Source organism: Protomyctophum parallelum (genome assembly GCF_964188405.1).
Source record: "Protomyctophum parallelum genome assembly, chromosome: 14".
Classification (NCBI taxonomy): Eukaryota; Metazoa; Chordata; class Actinopteri; order Myctophiformes; family Myctophidae; genus Protomyctophum; species Protomyctophum parallelum.
This window is the reverse complement of record NC_139709.1, coordinates 14,577,287-14,598,414: the sequence shown is the minus strand read 5'-3', so window position 1 is coordinate 14,598,414 and position 21,128 is coordinate 14,577,287. Positions and strand designations below refer to the sequence as shown.

The 21,128-nt window shown below is 42.9% G+C and overlaps 1 protein-coding gene across 1 annotated transcript in view; it reads right to left on the bottom strand.

Annotated features, from left to right (window-relative positions):
- The window catches only part of LOC310871136 (adhesion G protein-coupled receptor L2-like), a 142,016-nt gene that overhangs the window by 58,936 nt on the left and 61,952 nt on the right, over positions 1-21,128 (bottom strand). The window contains 1 exon segment of the mRNA XM_083782625.1: positions 316-672. Coding sequence (XP_083638751.1) covers positions 316-672 — 357 coding nt within the window.

Below are 21,128 nucleotides of genomic sequence, written 5' to 3'. Positions count from 1 at the left end.
ACGCACACGCACACACACACACACACTAGAGTTTGTCCCGAAAACATTTTTTTCAGACCGAGTACAAGTACTTACGTTTTAGTGCTTGCCGATACCGAGTACCGATATGAGCACTTTTTTTGTTGAGTAAACCACTTATTATACCCCCTTTTTCTCATAGATGCAGATGGATCTCTGATCTACACTTGTCATGAATGCTTGTAGATCGGCTGTTTTGGGGCGATTTGCTGCAGTGTTGTTGGGTCAGACTTGCTCCCGTTGCATTCGTTCAGCCTATAGTGTCAATTGGATGTTTTGACCAGGTGAGTGCCTTACCTCTGGTCCCTTTGGGGCAGGGCCGGTCCACGGTGGAGCCGCTGTGCGTCTGGGGCCAGTCGATGGTGCGCCTCCTGGTGGGCTCGCAGAAGCGCCGCGGCGTGGGCGGGGGCAGCTCGGGCACCGTGGGTCCCGCCGCCGTGCCGGTCCCGCCGCCACCGCCGCGGCTGCTGTCCTCGAAGGGGTCTCTCCCGTCGCGGGGGTCGGCCGCCCCCCCCGCCGCCGTGGCGTTGGCCTGCCCCGCCCCCCCGCCGCCCTTCACCACGGACGACCCGGCGGCGGCGGTGGTGGTGAACACGCCGCCGCCACCGCCGGCCTGGGTCACGGACGACGCCGAGAAGTCTTCGACGGTCGCCGCTGCAAAAGCGGGATGGGGGGAGGGGGGGGAGGGAGAGAGAGGGGGAGCAGTGTTGATTTTGGCAGCAAAATTTCATTTTTTCTTTTTCATAGTCTTTTGAATCAATGTTTTAACCCATTCTGACCTGAGATCAGATTAAAAAAATGTCTGTTTGAAAATGACAGTTTTCTGAAAAGGCTATGTTTCTATGTCAGTCGTTCTTCGATTTTTCAAAAATAGCAGACCTACAAGCTAGTAGCGCGCCACTCGGTGGCGCGATATGAGCTTGTAGATCTGCTATTTTTAAATAGCTAAAGCTAAAATGGGATATGTCCATTTAGTTTTAGTCATATTGTACTAGTCACCTGAAATGCTTTAGTGTTGAGGCTATTTTCAGTCGACTAAAATGTCATGCGATTTTTGGCCGACTAAATCTACAGTCGACTAAATGCATTTTTTGTGGGCCTTGATGCCGTCGTAATGGCAGATTTGGATAGCCGATCTACAAGCACACAACGCGTCGCGCTGCGATGCGTTGTGTGCTTGTAGATCGGCTATTCTCAACATGCAACCGAGTGTGAAATGACTTGTGTCATTTACTCATACTCTTGTCCACTATAGTCCCTTCCTAACATTTGACGTTAGTTTTTATTTGTTGGCGAAATTGTCGCCATTTTTAGTCTTAGCCTTCATATCTTAAGTTTACATTTAGTTTCCATTTAGTTATCGTCAGTGAAACAAAAAGGTAGTCGACGCCTCAACGGACATTTTTCGTCGTATAGTTTCAGTCGACGAATTCAACACTGAGGAGGAGGAGCAGGCTAGAGCTGGTTAGAGCTGGTTAGAGCTGGAGTCGAGAAGAGACGAAGAAGAAAAAAAACACCATCATGTCTGTCAGTGAGGGGAATTTTAACCCATTTAGACCTTAACACCAGATTCTACAAATGTCTTCTGAATCCTGACAGTTGGTTGGTTGGTCAATGGCTCTCAAACTTCTTCGAATGACAACAACCCCCAAAATTATACGTATTTTAGCCGCATACCACCCATCTCAAAATGTTTAGTTCCAGGGCGAACCCCAAAAGAAAACTCAATAAAAAGTTATATAAAAAAAAAAAAAAAAGCAAAATAAAAAACTTTCGCTGTGAACGAATATATATTTAAATATTTGTGCCACATTTTCACAATTTTTCAAAAGATAGAAGACCTACAAGCTACGAGCTCGAAGATCTGCAATTTGACAACAGCTAAAAGTTTAAAATAATGTGGTTAAAAAGCTATAAGGTGACACAGACGCGTCCTCGGGTCGAAATGGCTTAAAACCCATTCTGAACGGGAACCCATTTTGGTGTCGGCATCATGCTATGCTTTAGCTATTGAAAAATAGCAGATCTACAAGCTCATATCGCGCCACCGAGTGGCGCGATACGAGCTTGTAGGTCTGCTATTTTTGAAAAATCGAAGAACGACTGACATTTTTTAGAATCTGATCTCAGGTCAGAATGGGTTCATCAGACCAGTGTGTGTCCAGTGGAAACCTCGTATGAAACTGATCTCAGGTCAGAATGGGTTAATTGTTTGCCGCGCCACCATTTGCAGGTAACATCTCTGAGTTAGTGCTGCCCATTAATTATTCTGGGGAAATAAAATGCTTAGTGCAGCACTCTGCCAACCGCAACCCCACCTCCCAGTCTGTCTGCTCCCTCCCTCCCGCACAGCACAAAAACCCAGGCGAAAAACCTGCAAACGCCACGCTATCGCAAAGCTATTTTTACCTTACTTAAGCCCGCAAATAAGGGAGGGACAGGTGCTGGAATGTACCTTTTTACACGGGGAGTGATTTCGTATCCAGGAGAGTGTCTCTCTCTCTCTCTCTCTCTCTCTCTCTCTCTCTACCTGGGGCTGATTAAATGTCAACAATGGAAGACAAAGCCTGTGCCGTCCTTTTACCTTTTACCTTTCGTTCTCTCCTTTGCCCAACGTTTCATCTCTCTCCCCTCGCTTTGATAAAGCGCCGGCCATGAGGAAAAACAGAACTGCATGCAAGCGCCTCGGGGGCAAGAGCCATACATCAGCAATAATGCGATTCACACTGTATTCAATGCACGGCTATACCCCTGTATAGAGCGAGGGGGGGGGGGGTGTCTGTGTGTGCACGTGTGTGTGTGGGTGTGTGTGCGTGCGTGAACATGCGCAGGTGTGTATGCTCTGCCACAAAAGGAGTGTTCCTATTTATACATGCGCGTTGCCGCCGCTGTGCGTTAGGCAGATGGATATCAGCTGTGTAGAGAGAGCCTGAAGACAATAGGAATATATAATACAGTGTGTGAATAGCCAAATGTGAATGGAAACAAACACGCACAATAAATGCACGTGTGTGCGTGTGTGTGTGTGTGTGTGTGTGCATGCGTGCGAGGATGTCTCCTGCATGAGCGATCATACGTTAAAGCCACCCCACAGCCACCCACCTGATCGTTTGTTAAGATAAAAAGCAGCTTCCCACACTGAGGGGCTGTGGTCCTCCTGACTTCAGGACCCCAGCATGGTGCCTCTAGGGAACATGCAATATGCTGCTATCTGACACCCTATCATCTCTCTCTCTCTCTCTCTCTCTCTCTCTCTCTCACACACACACACACACACACACGCACACACACACACACACACACACACGCACACACACACACACACACACACACGTCTCCATTTCATGAGACTCAATGGTGACAAAGCCTGCATTTACCGTCTGGAGCTAATCATCCAATCAGAGGAGTCATTGTTTTTTTGATTTTTTTTGTTGTTGTTTCAATTGAAATCTCTTCGCTCACTGCAAGGCCCCGATCTCTTGGGTGTGTGGTCAGATATGTGTGTGTGTGTGTGTGCGTGTGTGTGCGTGTGTGTGTGTGTGTGTTTAGAAAAGCCGGTTTGCTCGTCCACATGTGACGTAAATTCTCCTTTCATTGTCAATGGCATTTAATGTTTGTGTTGCCTCAAAACGCTGTATATACCGAGTACCGACAATCATCACAAATGTGATGAGGTCGGGGAGTTTGGGCACATTTGGGCAAGTGGCTCTGGCCGTTTTTAGCACAAGGAGTGTTTTTTGTTGTGCAAAACTAATGCTTGAAATGGATTCAGCATCATGAAAACACACTACTTTGCAATGTCACACGCTACAGTTCATAAAGCATAATGAAAATGTGAAAATCTTGCCTTATACAGTACAGTAGGATGTTAATGGTATGGTCACATATAAACCCTTATTAACAAAAATTGCTCAATGCTGACAGCCGGTCAGCAAGTGGATTCATGAATAGTACAGTAGGCCTATATATACTTATATAGACAATATTTCAGGCCAATAAAAAAAGACTATATAGCAAATTTCCCACTTAAACAAAGTCAGACAGTCAACAACAAGACAAACCCCATTTCTGTAGACTTAGATAGCATCTGATACAGACTTATAGCATGTTATGTAGACGGCACTATAATTGCATTGTATATAGTCATAGCACGCCATAGTACATATGTATAGCATAGTAGTATATATATAGTTTATATGTATAGTCTCATAATATAGATATTCCACTGTTACTTTCTTAGCTTACGCATGTTTTATGATAAATGCTTTTTTGTGATGTATTCCCATGCTTTTGTTCTTGCTTATTGTAAGTCGCTCTGGATTAAGAGCGTCTGCTAAATGCCTAAATTGTAAATTGTAAACAAGACAAGCTGCCGGGACTATAATAAAACACTAAATCAACTGTAGATTTAGTCGACTAAAACCACATGACATTCAAGTCGACTAAAACTAGACTTGACACTAAAACATTCCAAGGTGACTAGTAAAATGTGACTAAAAATGGAAACTATTCAAGAGACCATGACAAAAAACTATATTAAATCAAAAATGTGCTGTCAGACCTACAAGCTCATAGCGCGCCACCGAGTGGCGCGCTACGAGCTTGTAGGTCTGCTATTTTTGAAAAATCGACTGACATAGAAACATAGCTTTTTCAGAAAACAGACATTTTTTTAGAATCTGATCTCAGGTCAGAATGAGTTATAATAACACTCTCTAGCCTGCAGTGTGGTTACATGTGCGTGACGTGGGTGTCACAGAACGACCTTCTCCTCTGGCAGGGAGTCCTGGGTAATTAGCCAACACTTATTCCCTGTCGCCCAGTCAATCGTTGTCACATGTTCCCCCTAGGCCCCGCGTCAACCCCCCCCCCCCCCCCCCCCAGAAGGGCTGTCCTACGTTCAACGCTGAAAATATAATGTACTGAAGAATTGGCAATTCCGTACACATACAGTACACTGCCTAGTGCCTAGTGGTTCCCAAACTTTATCAAGTCGTGTACCCCCACATTTACACTAATTATCCCCGTTTGAAAACACATCCCAGGGACCCCCCCCCCCCCATAAGAGAAGATTTTTACGGCTCTAGCGGTGATTCTCAACCAGTTTCATTTCAAGGACCTACCCCCAGTTTGACATGCATTAGTCTACGGAGCCCCATTTAATGGCATTTCTGTCTCTGGGAGTTACAGACCCATAATGGTCCATTTGGTTCCTAACTATCATTTAGCTGGGGACCCCCTGGAACTCCCTCAAGGACCTCTGGGGGTCCCCGGACCCCACTTTGGGAACCACTGGCCTAGAAAACCCTTAAGTCCGTACATACGACGCTGAAATCCTCTCCATAGAAAATGGCGGAGGGGAGCCGTCTCTACCAGCGTTGTTTTTGGCAGCACATTTTAGTCACCTGGAATGTTTCAGTCTTAGTCTAGTTTTAGTCGACTAAATATCATGAGATTTTAGTCGACTAAATCTACAGTTGATTTTGTCGACTAAAATGTATTTACCGATACCCGAAAACCGATAACCGAAAACAATCCGATAACAAGCTTATTGAGTACCCGTTATCAATAAGCTTTGGGCTTAACCCATTCTGACCTGAGATCAGATTAAAAAAATGTCTTCTACATCCTGACAGTTTTCTGAAAAAGCTACGTTTCTATGTCAGTCGTTCTTCGATTTTTCAAAAATAGCAGACCTAAAAAAGAATCTGACCTGTCTGAACTGAGTGGTGCTGTACTGTACTCGTGCTGTAGTACTGTACTGTACAAGCACTCCTCCTTGGCCCCTCTCTCTATGTGCGTGTGTGTATGTGTATGTGTATGTGTATGTGTATGTGTATGTGTATGTGTATGTGTATGTGTTAGGCTGCGCAACAGTGACACTTGGTGGTCAACAAGCACTATTTCCGTACGGACCCAGCCAGCCAGCTAGCCAGGGAGACACACATTGCTGTGCATTGGAGTGGCCGCACCACTCAAAATAAGTTAACAACACAAATCTTGTATCATGGGTGAGGGGGGGGGGGGGTCACTGACACAAACTATTTTCAGCGGTGGATACACTTTGGGCGTGTGATTTGGGCGCCCTTGACATGACAGCGTTTGAGAACCACTAGCCCTGTAGCCTCGAAAACCCAGACTTTTTTTTTTTCCAGGGAGAGAAAAAAAAGGTCCACTTCAATTCGGCATAGAGTAGCGCAAACGTAGCTCACCCTCTGCTGATTTCTGATCGCCTGCACCTTTGTTAAATTGACGCACACACACGCACACTCCTCTCTCTCTCTCTCTCTCTGTCGCTCTAATTAATTAGTCTCATGTCCAGCAGCTGAGGCTAGTTTCTCCCGGTGGATCCTGCCTATGCCATAAAAAGAAGAGGTGAGTTCCAGTCCTATACTAGCCCTGAGGTGTCCGAGTGGTTGTCGGGCCGTGCGAATGTGGTCACCGCGTCGACACTTGACTATAGGCTAGCTCTCAAACTCCATCTGTGAGCTACTGTATATATGGGTCATTATTGTGGCGGCATTCTCAACCCCTAGGTATGAACAAACTGCTGTCGCTCTGGGTATCTGGAGCGTACAGTATGCAGCCCTCAAATGGAATTTAAACCATTTTGTGCGGGAACCCCTTTTGGTGTTATTATGCTATGCTTTAGCTATTGAAAAATAGCAGATCTACAAGCTCATAGCGCGCCACCGAGTGGCGCGCTACGAGCTTGTAGGTCTGCTATTTTTGAAAAATCGAAGAACGACTGATATATAAACATAGCTTTTTCAGAAAACTGTCATTTTCAAACAGACATTTTTAGAATCTGATCTCAGGTCAGAATGGGTTAAGGAGAAGTGGAACAGCACTGTCTCTTGCTATTTAAAAGGATCCCTGGCTAATAAGACAAAATGTGCCCAGTTAGAACACTATACTTGGCCCTCTACGACTAAAATAAAACAATAAAAAACACCTTCAATATTTAATTTCTTTCATAAATAGAGAATCTGTCACTCAATATAGGAACTGCGAACTATGGAATGTATGGAATGCATTATGCTAATAAAAACACAACTTACCGGTAATACTTCCTAAGGTTAATATGAGCATCAAAGCAATATTTTAAATATCTTTGTTTTATTAGCACGTGCATTCCATACAGTATATTCCATAGGGCTGGAGCACACATGGACACATGACATGTGTTCATATGTCCAGCAGTTCTTATTGAGTGAAAGATTCTCTTTTTATGAAAGAAATAAAATATTTACGGTGTTTTAATTTTTAAATGTTAGTAGTTGTAAATGTTAATAGAGGGCAAGTATAAATGTTTTAAGGCATATTTGTCTTGTTAGCCATGAGGGATCCTTTTAAAACCCATTTTGGTGTTAGCATCATGTCGTGCTTTAGCTATTGAAAAATAGCAGATCTACAAGCTCATATCTACGAGCTTGTAGGTCTGCTATTTTTGAAAAATCGAAGAGCGACTGACATTTTTAGAATCTGATCTCAGGTCAGAATGAAAACTGTCAGGATGTAGAAGACATTTTTAGAATCTGATCTCAGGTCAGAATGAAAACTGTCAGGATGTAGAAGACATTTTTAGAATCTGATCTCAGGTCAGAATGGGTTAATAGTCCTGCAGCCAACAGTCTTCTTTTGTTTAAAGTGGGACATTTGGTATATAGTTTTTTAATAGGGTGATATGTGACCATAACATTAACATCCTATCCAAGCATTAGTTTTGCACAAAAAACACTCCTTGGGCTAAAAACGGCCATAACCACTTGCCCAAATGTGCCCAAAATGTGCTGATCTCATCACATTTGTGATGACGGCTATGGCCGTTTTCCTGTGACATGACCGTTAGGCAGATTCTTTTTTAAACGAGATTTTAATTTTTTTTTTAAAATATATATATTTAGATTTGTATTATCGTGAGAACGATGGCATTAGAGAGGAGAGACGAAGGACCAATTCAATTATATGAAGATACGGTTCAAGTTGAAAAGTGGTGAAGTGGTCCTTTAAGAAAATACAATCTATCAAATAAACAAAATAACAGCAGAAGAGTAGTGATTGCTTTAGTTTACATCATTCGCATGTTTTCACACATACTTTGTGTGTGTGTGTGTGTGTGTGTGTGTGTGTGTGTGTGTGTGTGTGTGCGTGCGTGCGTGCATGCGTGCGTGTGTGTGTGTGTGTGTGTGTGTGCGTGTGTGTGTGTGCGTGCACTTTTTCAACTTTTTTTAATTAAAGCTAATTACTGTCAATTAAGAGGCACTGGACACACTTAATGCTACACACACGGGCATGATTAAAATGAAGTGCCTTCCTGGCTGAAACATGTCATACATGCGGAGGGACATGTAAGCAGTACATTTAGGCATACATTATTTACAATGTTGTATCATTGTGTTGTATTTCTATTTTACGCACATATACTGTGTGTCTGTTACAATAACATTCACAAAATCATTTCAGAGAAGACCTCCTTTACCCATTTTGGGCGGCGAACCCCTTTTGGTGTTTTCAAGCATTCCGTTATGCTTTAGCCATTGAAAAATAGCAGACCTACAAGACTCATAGCGTGCCACCGAGTGGCGCGCTATGAACTTGTAGGTCTGCTATTTTTGAAAAAAATCGAAGAACGACCGACATAGAAACATAGCTTTTTTCAGAAAACTGGGTTAACACACAATAGCCAATATAGTTCATGGACTATCTCCGTCAAAGTATCGATTGCGACTAAAATCCCCCCAGTGAAGAACGTAAACATATCAATACTATTAAAAAAGAGTCAACTGTTTTACACAGATTGATGCACTAAGCACAGTGTCTTAATGCACGTTTGATATCTCTGCACAGCGTCTACGCAATCTTCTCCTGATTGTGATGATGAGCAATTTGGCCCAGGCGTGTGTGAGTGAGTCCCCCGACAGCGTTCACGGTGAGAGAAGGCTGCCTCAATTAGCCACCGTTTCACTCAAGAGGCCCAATACAGTACGTTTCCCTCTCCATGGGCATACATGACAGGAAGGGCACACTGTTTGACATATGCCGAACAGTTGCCATGTTGGAACTTGGAAGGAGCACAGAGCGCGTCCAAAAAGGTTGAGCAACGCTCCCCCGGAAAAATGGCCACAGTGGAGTGAAGCCGATTTGCAAAAAAAAAAAAAAAAAAAACGAAGGACAATTATGGGGTTCAAAAAGGTCATCAATCAAAACGTGTCACCGTTCAAGTGGAATGGCATGAATCATGTAATAAAACAGCGTCCTCCTCCTCCTCCTCTGCCGTTTTTCCTCCTTCTTGAAAAGATGAAATAATAATGAAATAAAGGCACGATGGTGGATGATCAAAGGTCCAGAGATTCTGTTTGTCCTCGCTATAGCGATAACTGTAAAGCTTTTTATCTGATGCTAAACACACACCAGAGGAGACTTCAGAAAAGCTCTGAACACACACAGGAGAAATAAAAAAGGCTTCGACACGTGAGGATATAGATGGGCAATAATAATAAGACCTAATACCATTAGGGAGAACACTGTTACAGCCAACAAACAAGCTCTTTAATTTGTTTACAGTCTAGGTCTTGTATCGGAAAGAATTAAGACGAGAAAGCCTCTCCGAGTACTTAAGGGCTAAATTAAACGGTCGTACACGCTGGGAGAGTGTGACGAAGGAACAATCTGAAAAGGCGTCTTATTTCAACATTCTTTAACAGTTTTATTAACAGCTTGACGGCGGGGGATTAAATAATCGTGATCCGGATCTCCCTGCCTGGTTTTCACTGTACTTTGAAGAGCGCCGACATTAGTGTTTTTATTAAGCATTATGTTATACTTTAGCTATTGAAAAATAGCAGATCTACAAGCTCATACGAGCTTGTGGTGTCTGCTATTTTTGAAAGATCGTGAAAATGTATAGTGCAAATCTTTGGCTATATATTCTTTCAGAGCAAACATTTCAACTCAAATCTTTGCTTCTGGGGGGGGGGGGGGGGTCCCTGGAACAAGATATTTTCAAATTGGGGTCGGCGGCCAATTACATACCATTCTGGGAGTCCTTGACATGAAACATTGAACACCACTGACATGGAAACATGTGTTTCAAGCATTATGTTATACTTTAGCTATTGAAAAATAGCAGACCTACAAGCTCATACGAGCTTGTAGGTCTGCTATTTTTGAAGAATCTTGAAAATGTGGCGCAAATCTTGGAATATATATTCTTTCAGAGCGAACGTTTTTTAACTCAAATCTTTTCTTCTGGCCAAATACATATGATTTTTGGGGTCCTTGACATGAAATAGCTGTGAGAACCACTGACATAGAAACATGGGTTTTTCAGAAAACTGTCAGGATTTAGAAGACATTTTTTTAAATTTCGATCACATCACAACAACAGAGCGGAGAAGGAATGGCGCCCGCTGCGTGCGCGCCACCGCCGCCATTGCAATGCATTGTGGGCCTTAACTTCCCAGAACGCTTTGCAATGCATTGGGCCTCAACTTCCCAGAACGCTTTGCATGCCAATGCGACGGATGTTTTTGCGATGACATCATCGAAACGTGTCACCTATCCCACTCTCTCTTAACCCATTCTGACCTGAGATCAGATTCTAAAAATGTCTATTACTGTACATCCTGATAGTTTCATTATTAAAATGTATAAGAATTAAACGATGAAAACATAACTTGTGTACGTCGCTATTGGGAGGGATGCTGTTCTACAGTCAAGTAACTCGTGTAACTCGTGTTAGGGAGGGAAAGTGTTCTAATTTGGTGACGCCTCATTCATGAAGGTCGTTGCTTTTTTTTTTCCTCCCCCGCAATGAAAAACCAACCTCGTTTCCAAAGAATAATGATGTTGCTTTATCGTCACGTAATATGCACGTCCTGTGTGGATGTGCTCATGACACATACAGCAGTTTAAATTAATGTGAATTAATTGCACGGTGTGTGTGTGTGTGTGTGTGTGTGTGTAAAGGACCTTTACAATCTGACGAGAGTTAAACCATTATGAAAGTGTCTGGGGGAGAGCATTCAGTGAAAATAGCAGATCCACAAACACGCCACATGTCTCAACCCCGGTGTGTTTTGAACCTTGTAGATTAGCTACTAGGCATGTAACGATATATATCGTATATCGATATTAATCCCGACGATATGAATCGATTTATTGCAATAAAAAGTTCCATCATTATTCAAGTGCTTTTGGAGAGAATGAGAGTCACGTTCAGCAGTAGAGCACTGTAGAGGGGTGTGTGTCTGTGACGATGGTCTTCAAGGAAGGCAGTTATATTTCTGCACTGTCAAAATTAATGGGGGGGGGGGGGGGAGATACATTATATAAAATTTAAAAAACGGTAATTTTTCTGGAAAATATTTTTTGGTTTAAAATACAGTGAAAAATTGTATCATGAACCTCATATCGTGATACGAATGGTATTGAGAGTTGAGTGAATCGTTACATGCATGCCTATTGGCTACTGTATGCGAATAGATTCAGTTCAGAGGGGGGGGGGGGGGGGAAGGAAGTTCCCAGTACAGATCCCGGGGGGATTTCCGGTCAATGAAGAATAGAGGTTTCTTTTCAGACTGGCTGGCAATAGGGTTTGGCATATCTGTATATTTTGTTCATACCTTCCCAGTAAATGATGGTATTTTTAATGTAAGGAAGAGAGCTGAGCTGCTGCTGATAGAAGTCATTGCCGAATAGGACATTGTCTAGCCTATACAATGATGTGTCTAATATGCAATTACCCTACTTAGATAAGTCTTTCTGGGCTTAAATACTTATGGCCTTTAGAATAATAATGAATGAATAATAATGAATAAGGCCCTTCTTCCAGAGGTGAAGCGTATACCTTGCTGCCAGTGGTGACTTCGTCGACTGAAATGAGTAAATATATTGACAATTTCGTCAACAAATAAAAACTAGACTAAAATGTAAGGGAAGGGACTAGTGGACAAGAGATCTAGTATGAGTAAAAGACACAAGTCATTTTATACTTGGTTGCATGCTGAAAATAGCAGATCTACAAGCTCACAACAATGCGTCACGCTGCGACGCGTTGTGAGCTTGTAGATCGGCTATTTTCAGCATGTGTAAAAAAAAAAGAGGCCATTACGACGGCATCAAGGCCCGCCAAAATACATTTTAGTCGACTGAAACTGAACTGAAATCGTATGATATTTAAAACTAGACAAGCGCTAAAAACATTCCAGGTGACCAAAATGTGACTAAATGAAAACTCCTCAAAAGACTATGACTAAAACTAAAAGTAAACTCCAAATGTGTTGTCAAAAACAACTCTGCTTGCGCTACAGGACCCGAAGGTGGGCTGAACCATAGACTGTAAAAAATATGGACAAAGCGTTCCCCGGGTCTAACATGAACGTAAAATGAAGCCTGTCAGTCCTTGAATTGTAAGTCACCATCTTTCTAGATCTGTTTTGGCCCAGCTGGCCATTGGCTGGCCCAGACAACGAGGCGGGACTTCCCCCCTTCTTCTCCGTTGGTTTTTATTTTGACTCGAGTGGGTGGGGGAATCCCGATCATAGACTGTAACGGTAGCCACGCCGCTCAGAACATGCTCGACTTTATGGTCTTTTTTTTTTTTTTTCCAAAAAGAATATTATGACATTAGAAATGAGACTTTAAACTAATGACTGGAAGCAGAAAGTATTCATGACCATGTTTATTAAGGTAATACAGTCTAGGTGAAGTTGGGCCCAAATACATGGGCCTCTATGGAGCTATGGGTTTTTTTTGGGCCCAATGACAGCGTCACAACAGGCCATTATATGAACTTTCAGGAAATCCCGATTTCCTTAGTGGCTTCACAAAATATCTGTCTGACTGCCCCCCTGGGCTGAACGGAGAACATTCAGCCCACTGGCGGTGTGAGAGATTTGCAATTGAATACAAATAAATTCAGTTGAAAATCGACTTGATTTGATCGAAAAATCGTATATACGTATATATATATTTTTTTAATAGTGTAGTGAGCTTCTTGCTCATAGCGTGCGCAAAGTTTGACGGCCAAGATGATTCGAAAAATTTGAAAATTCCTTTACACCCGAAATACTGCCATTGCCATCAGCTCACACTCTATGGATGGCAGTATTTTGGGTGTAAAGGAATCGTCTAAACTTCCCATGTTAGTAGTAAGTAGTAAAGTAACGTAGGAAGTTTCTAAAATTCCTTTACACCCAAATATGGGTGTAAACAGCTTAGTCTAGCTTAGTCTTAATCTGGCCCAATATGATTGACAAAATACCTATACTTTCGTGACAATGTTGTATTGTGATGATAATATACATTTTCCTTTTTTTTTTTAAATAGAGAAAATAGCTGATCTACAAGCGCACAAAGGTGACGTGACGCGACGTGTTGTGTGTTCCGTGATAATATTTGGTGTAGAGGGAAAAAACTAAAAAAAAAACTATATTAGGGGCCCCGAGTACAGACCCCTGGGGGCCCCCCGGTCGATGAAGTATTATTAAGTGGTCCACGCTGAAAGAAAAGTGTAAAAATGGACCTCAGTTTTACCCTTACAGACTTAAATAAACACAACACGGGCACTAAACCTTTTTCCTGGCCTTCGTTAAGGCCAGCTTGGCAAACCCCCCACAGACACACAAAGTTAAACAGTCCTCCTGCTGAATTGTCTTCGCACTACTGCACTTTGGACTAAAAATAAAATAGTCAAGGGACAATACGGTCTGAGGAGACCATGTTTTTTCCTCTTTTTTTAACCCATTTTGGGAACCACCTTTTGGTGTTTCAAGCATTATGTTATACTTTAGCTATTGAAAAATAGCAGATCTAAAAGCTCATAGCGCTACGAGCTTGTAGGTCTGCTATTTTTGAAAGAATCTTGAAAATGTGGCGCAAATCTTTGAATATATATTCTTTTTCAGAGCAAACATTTTTTTTAACTCAAATCTTTTCTTCTGGGGGGGGGGGGGGGGGGGGGTCCCTGCATGGAACTACATATTTTCAGATGGGTGTCGGAAGGCCAAATGCATATCATTTTTGGGGGTCCTTGACATGAAATAGTTGTGAGCACCACTGACATAGAAACATGGGTTTATTCAGAAAACTTTACGATTTAGAAGACATCTTGTAGAATCGAGCTTAGGTCTGAATGAATTAAAGCATAAAATGGGGACCTTTAAAATGTTTAAAACCAGGAAAAGACAACACACACACACCATACGACATTACGCTATCCAAAATCCAAGACGATATATCTAGTCTAATATCACAATATTGATATAAACAGAGCGGTGCCCGTTGGGCCAGTATACTGGCCTACTTGGAACGATGCAAGTTGTTGGAAATGCATGCCACCACCCAGTTATTATGTCTGTGTCCCTTTTATGCCCATATATGGAGTTCTTTGTCAGGGCATGCCCAAATATGAAGTCTATGCAGAAGTCAGAACAATCATTGTGATGTCAGGCCAGCTCCATACAGTATAATGGAGACATTATAGGGGTGATCAGGTCCAGAGCAGTGTTGTTTTTGGCAGCAAATTTCTATTTTAGTTTTAGTCATAGTCTCTTGAATAGTTTTCACTTAGTTTTAGTCACATTTTAGTCACCTGGAATGTTCTAGTGTTTAGTCTAGTTTTAGTCGACTGAATGTCATACGATTTTGGTCGACTAAATCTACAGTTGATTTAGTCGACTGAAATGTGTTTCGACAGGCCTTGATGTCGTTGTAATGACATATTTTACACTTTGGTTGCATGCTGAAAATAGCAGATATACAATCTCACAACGCGTCGCGCTGAGATTGTATATCTGCAAAAAAAAATCAGCATGCAACTCAGCATAAAACTGGATCTCTTGTCCACTATAGTCCCTTCCTAACATTTTAGTCTAGTTTTTATTTGTTGACGAAATTGTCAGTATATTTGGTCTTAGTTTTAGTCATCATAGATTTGTTTTTAATTTAGTTTTAGTCAGTGAAAAAAGGTAGTCGACGAACATTTTTCGTCTTAGTTTTAGTCGACGAAAACAACACTGCTCCAGAGCACCGGGCAGAGGCTTTTGTGCCGGTTCTGGAGAACCGGCTATCCGACGTACTCGACACCGGGCCCTGCACTCCCTGTGGGAGTGTGGAACGCTTTTGTCGAATTTGAAGTCGGTTGGGCGAACGGTTCTCGAGTTACAGTACGTACAGTCGTACACATGTACAGTACGTAACGTACGTACATACATACATACACACAGACTTGGTGCATTTATAGATAGATAGATATTGATATATGGCCAAGCTCTGACCCTTAATCCGCCGATACAGTTATGCTGTCATCTCCTCTGATACATTTTTGGCTGGTGTTTTTTATTTTCTTTTTCTTCCTCTCTACTCTCTTCATTGTATTGCTATCACTTTATTTTAACTTTTTTTGGGTTAGGGCCAATAGGGGGATTGGGTGGGTGGGTGGGTTTGTGTTTGTCTTGTGAGTTATTTTTTTAACCACTGATATATATATCTTCCTGTAACATTCCTTCAATAAAAAATGATCTTCTAAATCATGTTTCTGTATCAGTGGTTCTCAATATTTCATGTCAAAGACGCCCAAAATTATATGTATTTGGCCGCCGACCCCCATCTGCAAATATGTTGTTCCAGGGACCTCCCAGAAGCAAAGATTTGAGTTAAAAACGTTCTCTCTGAAAGAATATATATTCAAAGATAGCTCATAGCGCGGCACCGAGTGCCACGCTACGAGCTTGTATAGATGTGCTATTCTTCAATAGCTAAAGTAGAACATAATGCTTAACCCATTTTGGGTGGGAACCCCTTTTGGTGTTGGCATTATGTTATGCTTTAGCTATTCAAAAATAGCAGCTCTACAAGCTCATACCTACGAGCTTGAAGGTCTGCTATTTTTTTTAAATCGAAGAACGACTGACGTAGAAACATAGCTTTTTCAGAAAACTGTCAGGATGTAGAAGATTTTTTTTTAGAATCTGATCTCAGGTCAGGGGGTTCCCGGCCAGAATGTGTTAAAAACGAAGGGGGCCTATAGCTGACCAGCGGTTTGGTTTCTACAGCTCACGTTGCTCATCATCTACGTACGATCAGCAAACACGTCCAATTCAGTCGCATCGGGGGAAAAAAGTAGGAGAACACCAGCGACCGGCGTTTAACCCATTCTGACCCGAGATCAGATTCTAAAAATGTCATCTACATCCTGACAGTTTTCCATTCTGACCTGAGATCAGATTAAAAAAAATGTCTTCTACATCCTGACAGTTTTCTGAAAAAGCTACGTTTCCACGTCGGGTGTTTTAAAAAAAAAATAGCAGACCTACGATCTACAAGCTCGTAGCGTGCTACGAGCTTGTAGATCTGCTATTTTTCAATAGCTAAAGCATAGCATAATGCTAACATCAAAAAGGGGTTCCCGCCCAGAATGGGTTAAAGCGAAACCGTGGGCGATCTCCATGCACTAAGACCCCCCCCCCCCCCCCCACTGCTACCGCGTACGGTGAATAATGGATGGTGTGTGGCTGTACAGTATGTGTGCGTGTTTGTGCTTTTTATGTGGTCTTTTTTACTGCAATGTGTTTTTTTTCTCCCCGGCCCCTTTAAGTGTTTCAGCCCCAATCAAGACGAGGGGGTCTCGGAGGATAATATTATGAACGCGTATACGCACAGGGTGTGCCGTTATTATGAACGCGTATACGCACAGGGTGTGCCGTTATTATAAACGCGTATACGCACAGGGTGTGCCGTTATTATGAACGCGTATACGCACAGGGTGTGCCGTTATTATGAACGCGTATACGCACAGGGTGTGCCGTTATTATAAACGCGTATACGCACAGGGTGTGCCGTTATTATAAACGCGTATACGCACAGGGTGTGCCGTTATTATAAACGCGTATACGCACAGGGTGTGCCGTTATTATAAACGCGTATACGCACAGGGTGTGCTGTTATTATAAAGGCGTATACGCACAGGGTGTGCTGTTATTATAAAGGCGTATACGCACAGGGTGTGCTGTTATTATAAACGCGTATACGCACAGGGTGTGCCGTTATTATAAACGCGTATACGCACAGGGTGTGCCGTTATTATGAACGCGTATACACACAGGGTGTGCCGTTATTATAAACGCGTATACGCACAGGGTGTGCCGTTATTATAAACGCGTATACGCACAGGGTGTGCCGTTCGTCACTTAGTTTTTTAACCCGTTTAGACCCCGACGACGTCCAGATTCTAAACCAAATGTCTTCCGACATCCTGACGGCTTTCTGTGAGAGAAAAAAAAACAGTATCGATTTGCACACATTTTCACAACAAAATAGCAGAGCTACACAAGCTTGTCGCGCGGCACTCGAGATCTGTTATTTTTCGACAGAGTATAAGCGGTCAAAAGTGGTGAGAAGCTAAGAGGGGTCCGACAGACACAGACGCGTCCTCGGGTCTGAATGGGCTAAAGGAACACGTGTGCCAGTAACTAATGACAAACAAAACAAACAAATCCCACCAGATATGAATTTGACATCAGGGCTGTTTTTTTATATACAGCACCATAGCGTATGTCTCTCCACCGCTCCGTTCCACAGACCCACGTGACGTTATAGCATCAGTATAGCTGTTTACGGCCATGTCTAAGTGAACCATCTGGCCCACACAGCTTGGCCATGGACCTGTCCCTTTGTCATTATCTCGCTCAGGACGGGAACCCCCCATTTGGTGTTTTAAGGCATTATGTTAAGACTTTAGCTGTTGGAAAAAAAAATAGCACATCTATACACTACGAGAGGTGCAAATTTTCTTTTTAATCGTGATAATGTGGCGCAAACCTTTTGAATGTGTATTCTTTCAGTGCAGAACTCATATCTTTGCTTCTGGGACATTTCATGTCCTTGACATGAAATGGTTTGAGGACCACTGATATAGAAACATTAAAAAGAAATCTGGAAAACGGTCATGATTTAGAAGACATTTGGTCTCAGGTCTAAATGGGTTATATACCGTTAAAAAAAACGGCAGGCAATTCACAAGTGATTCTTCCTCCGGCACCACTTACTGTATCAATAAGTCTATTAGACTATACATTTATATATATTAAAAGAAAAAACTTCCAGAGCAAAGAAGGTGATGATAAATGGGAGGAGGAGTAATGGCTTAAAAAGTGCGGCCGGTGCTGTTTTTGCATTCTTGACACGTGTTCTTTTAAAGAGCAGTGGACAGAAAAAGCTCTGCCAGTCTGCAGATCCTTGCATCAGTGTAATTTATGAGGGTTAGAAACTCAAGTCCAACAGGGGAGAGAGCCCCCCCCCCCTCCTCCCCCCCCCCCCCACCCCCCAGCCCAGAACCTTGCTGAGTCGCACGCCAAAACGTTCAGTCTGAAAGAATATATAAATATATTCAAAATATTTGTGCCACTACATTTTCACCATTTTTCTAAAATAGCAGATCTACAAGCTCGTAGCACGCCACTAGATCTGCTATTTTTCAATAGCTAAATGATAACGTTTAAAACACCAAAAAGGGGTTCCCCACTTCCCTTCCCACGCACATAACATTTATGTCAAATCACGCTGTTGTTACTACAATATAAACTAGAAAAAGTGCCCTTCCGGGCACAGGTCTCCACCAGGTTATCCACAGATCCGTGCAGTTAGAGGTAAAAACACTTTTCGGCCAGTTATAGCGCCACCTTGAGGCTGAGTTGAAATTGTTCATGTGGCATTTCGTCCTCGGCCTAGTGGGAATGTGGGTGCACAATTTCACGGAAATCACGCGATGTGTTCATGATTTGCAGCATTTTGTTTGAAACTGAGCACTCCTGTGAACTTTGGAAGCCAATCTTAACCAATCAGGATGGAGTCTGATAAATCTGAAAGACCCGTTTCGTTGAATGGCTCTAGAGAGACTGTGTACCAATTTGCGTGATGTTTGGACAAAATCTGTAGGTGTACTGTGCAAAAACTTGTTTTGCACAAAGCGGCCTCCTGGTGGCGCTATAACAGGCCGTTCTGGAAAGTTTGGGGCAGAGGTTCATGGTTGGCATCCAGGGAGTGTGTGTGCAAAATATGGCATTGAAAACTTGTTTTGCACAAAGCGGCCTCCTGGTGGCGCTATAACAGGCCGTTCTGGAAAGTTTGGGGCAGAGGTTCATGGTTGGCATCCAGGGAGTGTGTGTGCAAAATATGGCATCGACCGGGTTAACGGTGGCCGAGATTAGCTGTTCACGGACACACGGACACACGGACACACGGACGGACACACGGACGGACGGAGTGCAAAACATACTCTCCCCACATGCCTTCGGCCTGGTGGAGACAACAAATCCCAGACGATACCAACGCACTGCCCACAGTGCCTGCTGCAGCCTTATAACACCGGGGAGACACGTGGATGGATGCATATTATCCAGACTCCCATGGAGGACAGACAAACACACACACACACACACACACACACACACACACACACACACACACACACACACCACCACTATCTAACAACACTCTTTGTTCCCGTGCGCTATGGTGTCCATTTGAAGGAAACGAGGCCCATATATTCCAACCAGCAGCCCCCCCGGCCTGGCTGAAGCCAGCCCCGTGTGTGTGTGTGTGTGCGTCTCTGTCTCAGCCATGGCAACAAGCGTAAACAATTAGAGCCGCTGCCTCCAAACATTCCCTTGGCTCCTTGACTTTGTGGCCCCTCCAGGGCGGCCCCTCTCCACCGTTCCTATAACAATGCCCCCAGTACAGTAAACATTTCTGCTGCTGGAGAAAAGCATTGTACAGTATGCCTCACAGCCTGGTTGGAACACAGGCTTAGAGTGCATGATGCTATACAGTACATTCAGAAATCTTTTTTTTTTTTTTTTTTTTTTTTTGATGATTCAGCTCACTGCAGTTTTTTTTAGATTTTATTCTCTTGAATAGTTTTCGTTTAGTTTTAGTCACATTTTAGTCACCTGGAATGTTTTAGTGTTATAGTCTAGTTTCAGTCGACTAAATATCGAACGATTTTTTTGTCGGCTAAATCAACGGTTGATTTAGTCGACGTGTATTTTGGCGGGCCTCGAGGCCGTCGTAAAATGACTGATTTTACCCTTGCTGAAAACGGCAGATCTACAAGCTCGCGACGCTGCGACGCGTTGTGAGCTTGTGGATCTTCTATTTGTAGATCTGCTATTCATGCAACCAAGTGTAAAATGACTTATTCTGGATCTCTTGTCCACTATAGTCCCCTTCCTAACATTTCAGTCTAGTTTTTATTTGTTGACGAAAATGTCAATATATTTAGTCTCGGTCATCATAAGTTAGTTTTTATTTAGTTTCCATGTAGTTTTCATCAGTGAAAAAAGGCAGTCGACGGACATTTTTCGTCTTAGTTTTATAGTCGACGAAATGAACACTGCCACGTTTCTATAAAAGCATTTTAAAAGCACTTTGCTTCTGGGAGGGTCCCTGGAACATCACATTTTAAAAGCACTTTGCTTCTGGGAGGGTCCCTGGAACATCACATTTTAAAAGCACTTTGCTTCTGGGAGGGTCCCTGGAACATCACATTTTAAAAGCACTTTGCTTCTGGGAGGGTCCCTGGAACATCACATTTTAAAAGCACTTTGCTTCTGGGAGGGTCCCTGGAACATTACATTTTTATAGCACTTTGCTTCTGGGAGGGTCCCTGGAACATCACATTTTAAAAGCACTTTGCTTCTGGGAGGGTCCCTGGAACATCACATTTTTAAAGCACTTTGCTTCTGGGAAGGTCCCTGGAACATCACATTTTTAAAGCACTTTGCTTCTGGGAGGGTCCCTGGAACATCACATTTTCATTCTGGGGGTCCTTGTCATGGAAAAGGTCGAGCACCACTGACACAGAAACATGGGTTTTTCAGAAACAGTTTTTTGTTTTTTTAATCGGATCTAAATGGGTTTAAGTGGTTAAGTTCAGTCCGATGCTTCTTGGCAGCCTCTTGGACGAGGCCATTAATTGTCTGTGCATCTCTTCAGAGCTCAGATCGATGCTATACCTCAGAGGCAAATTAATTTCCTCCTTTCTCTCTGCGTTACTTTGAAATGCGCCAGGGAATTATTCTTGGGCTCTTTTGATTGGCTTTTCTTTG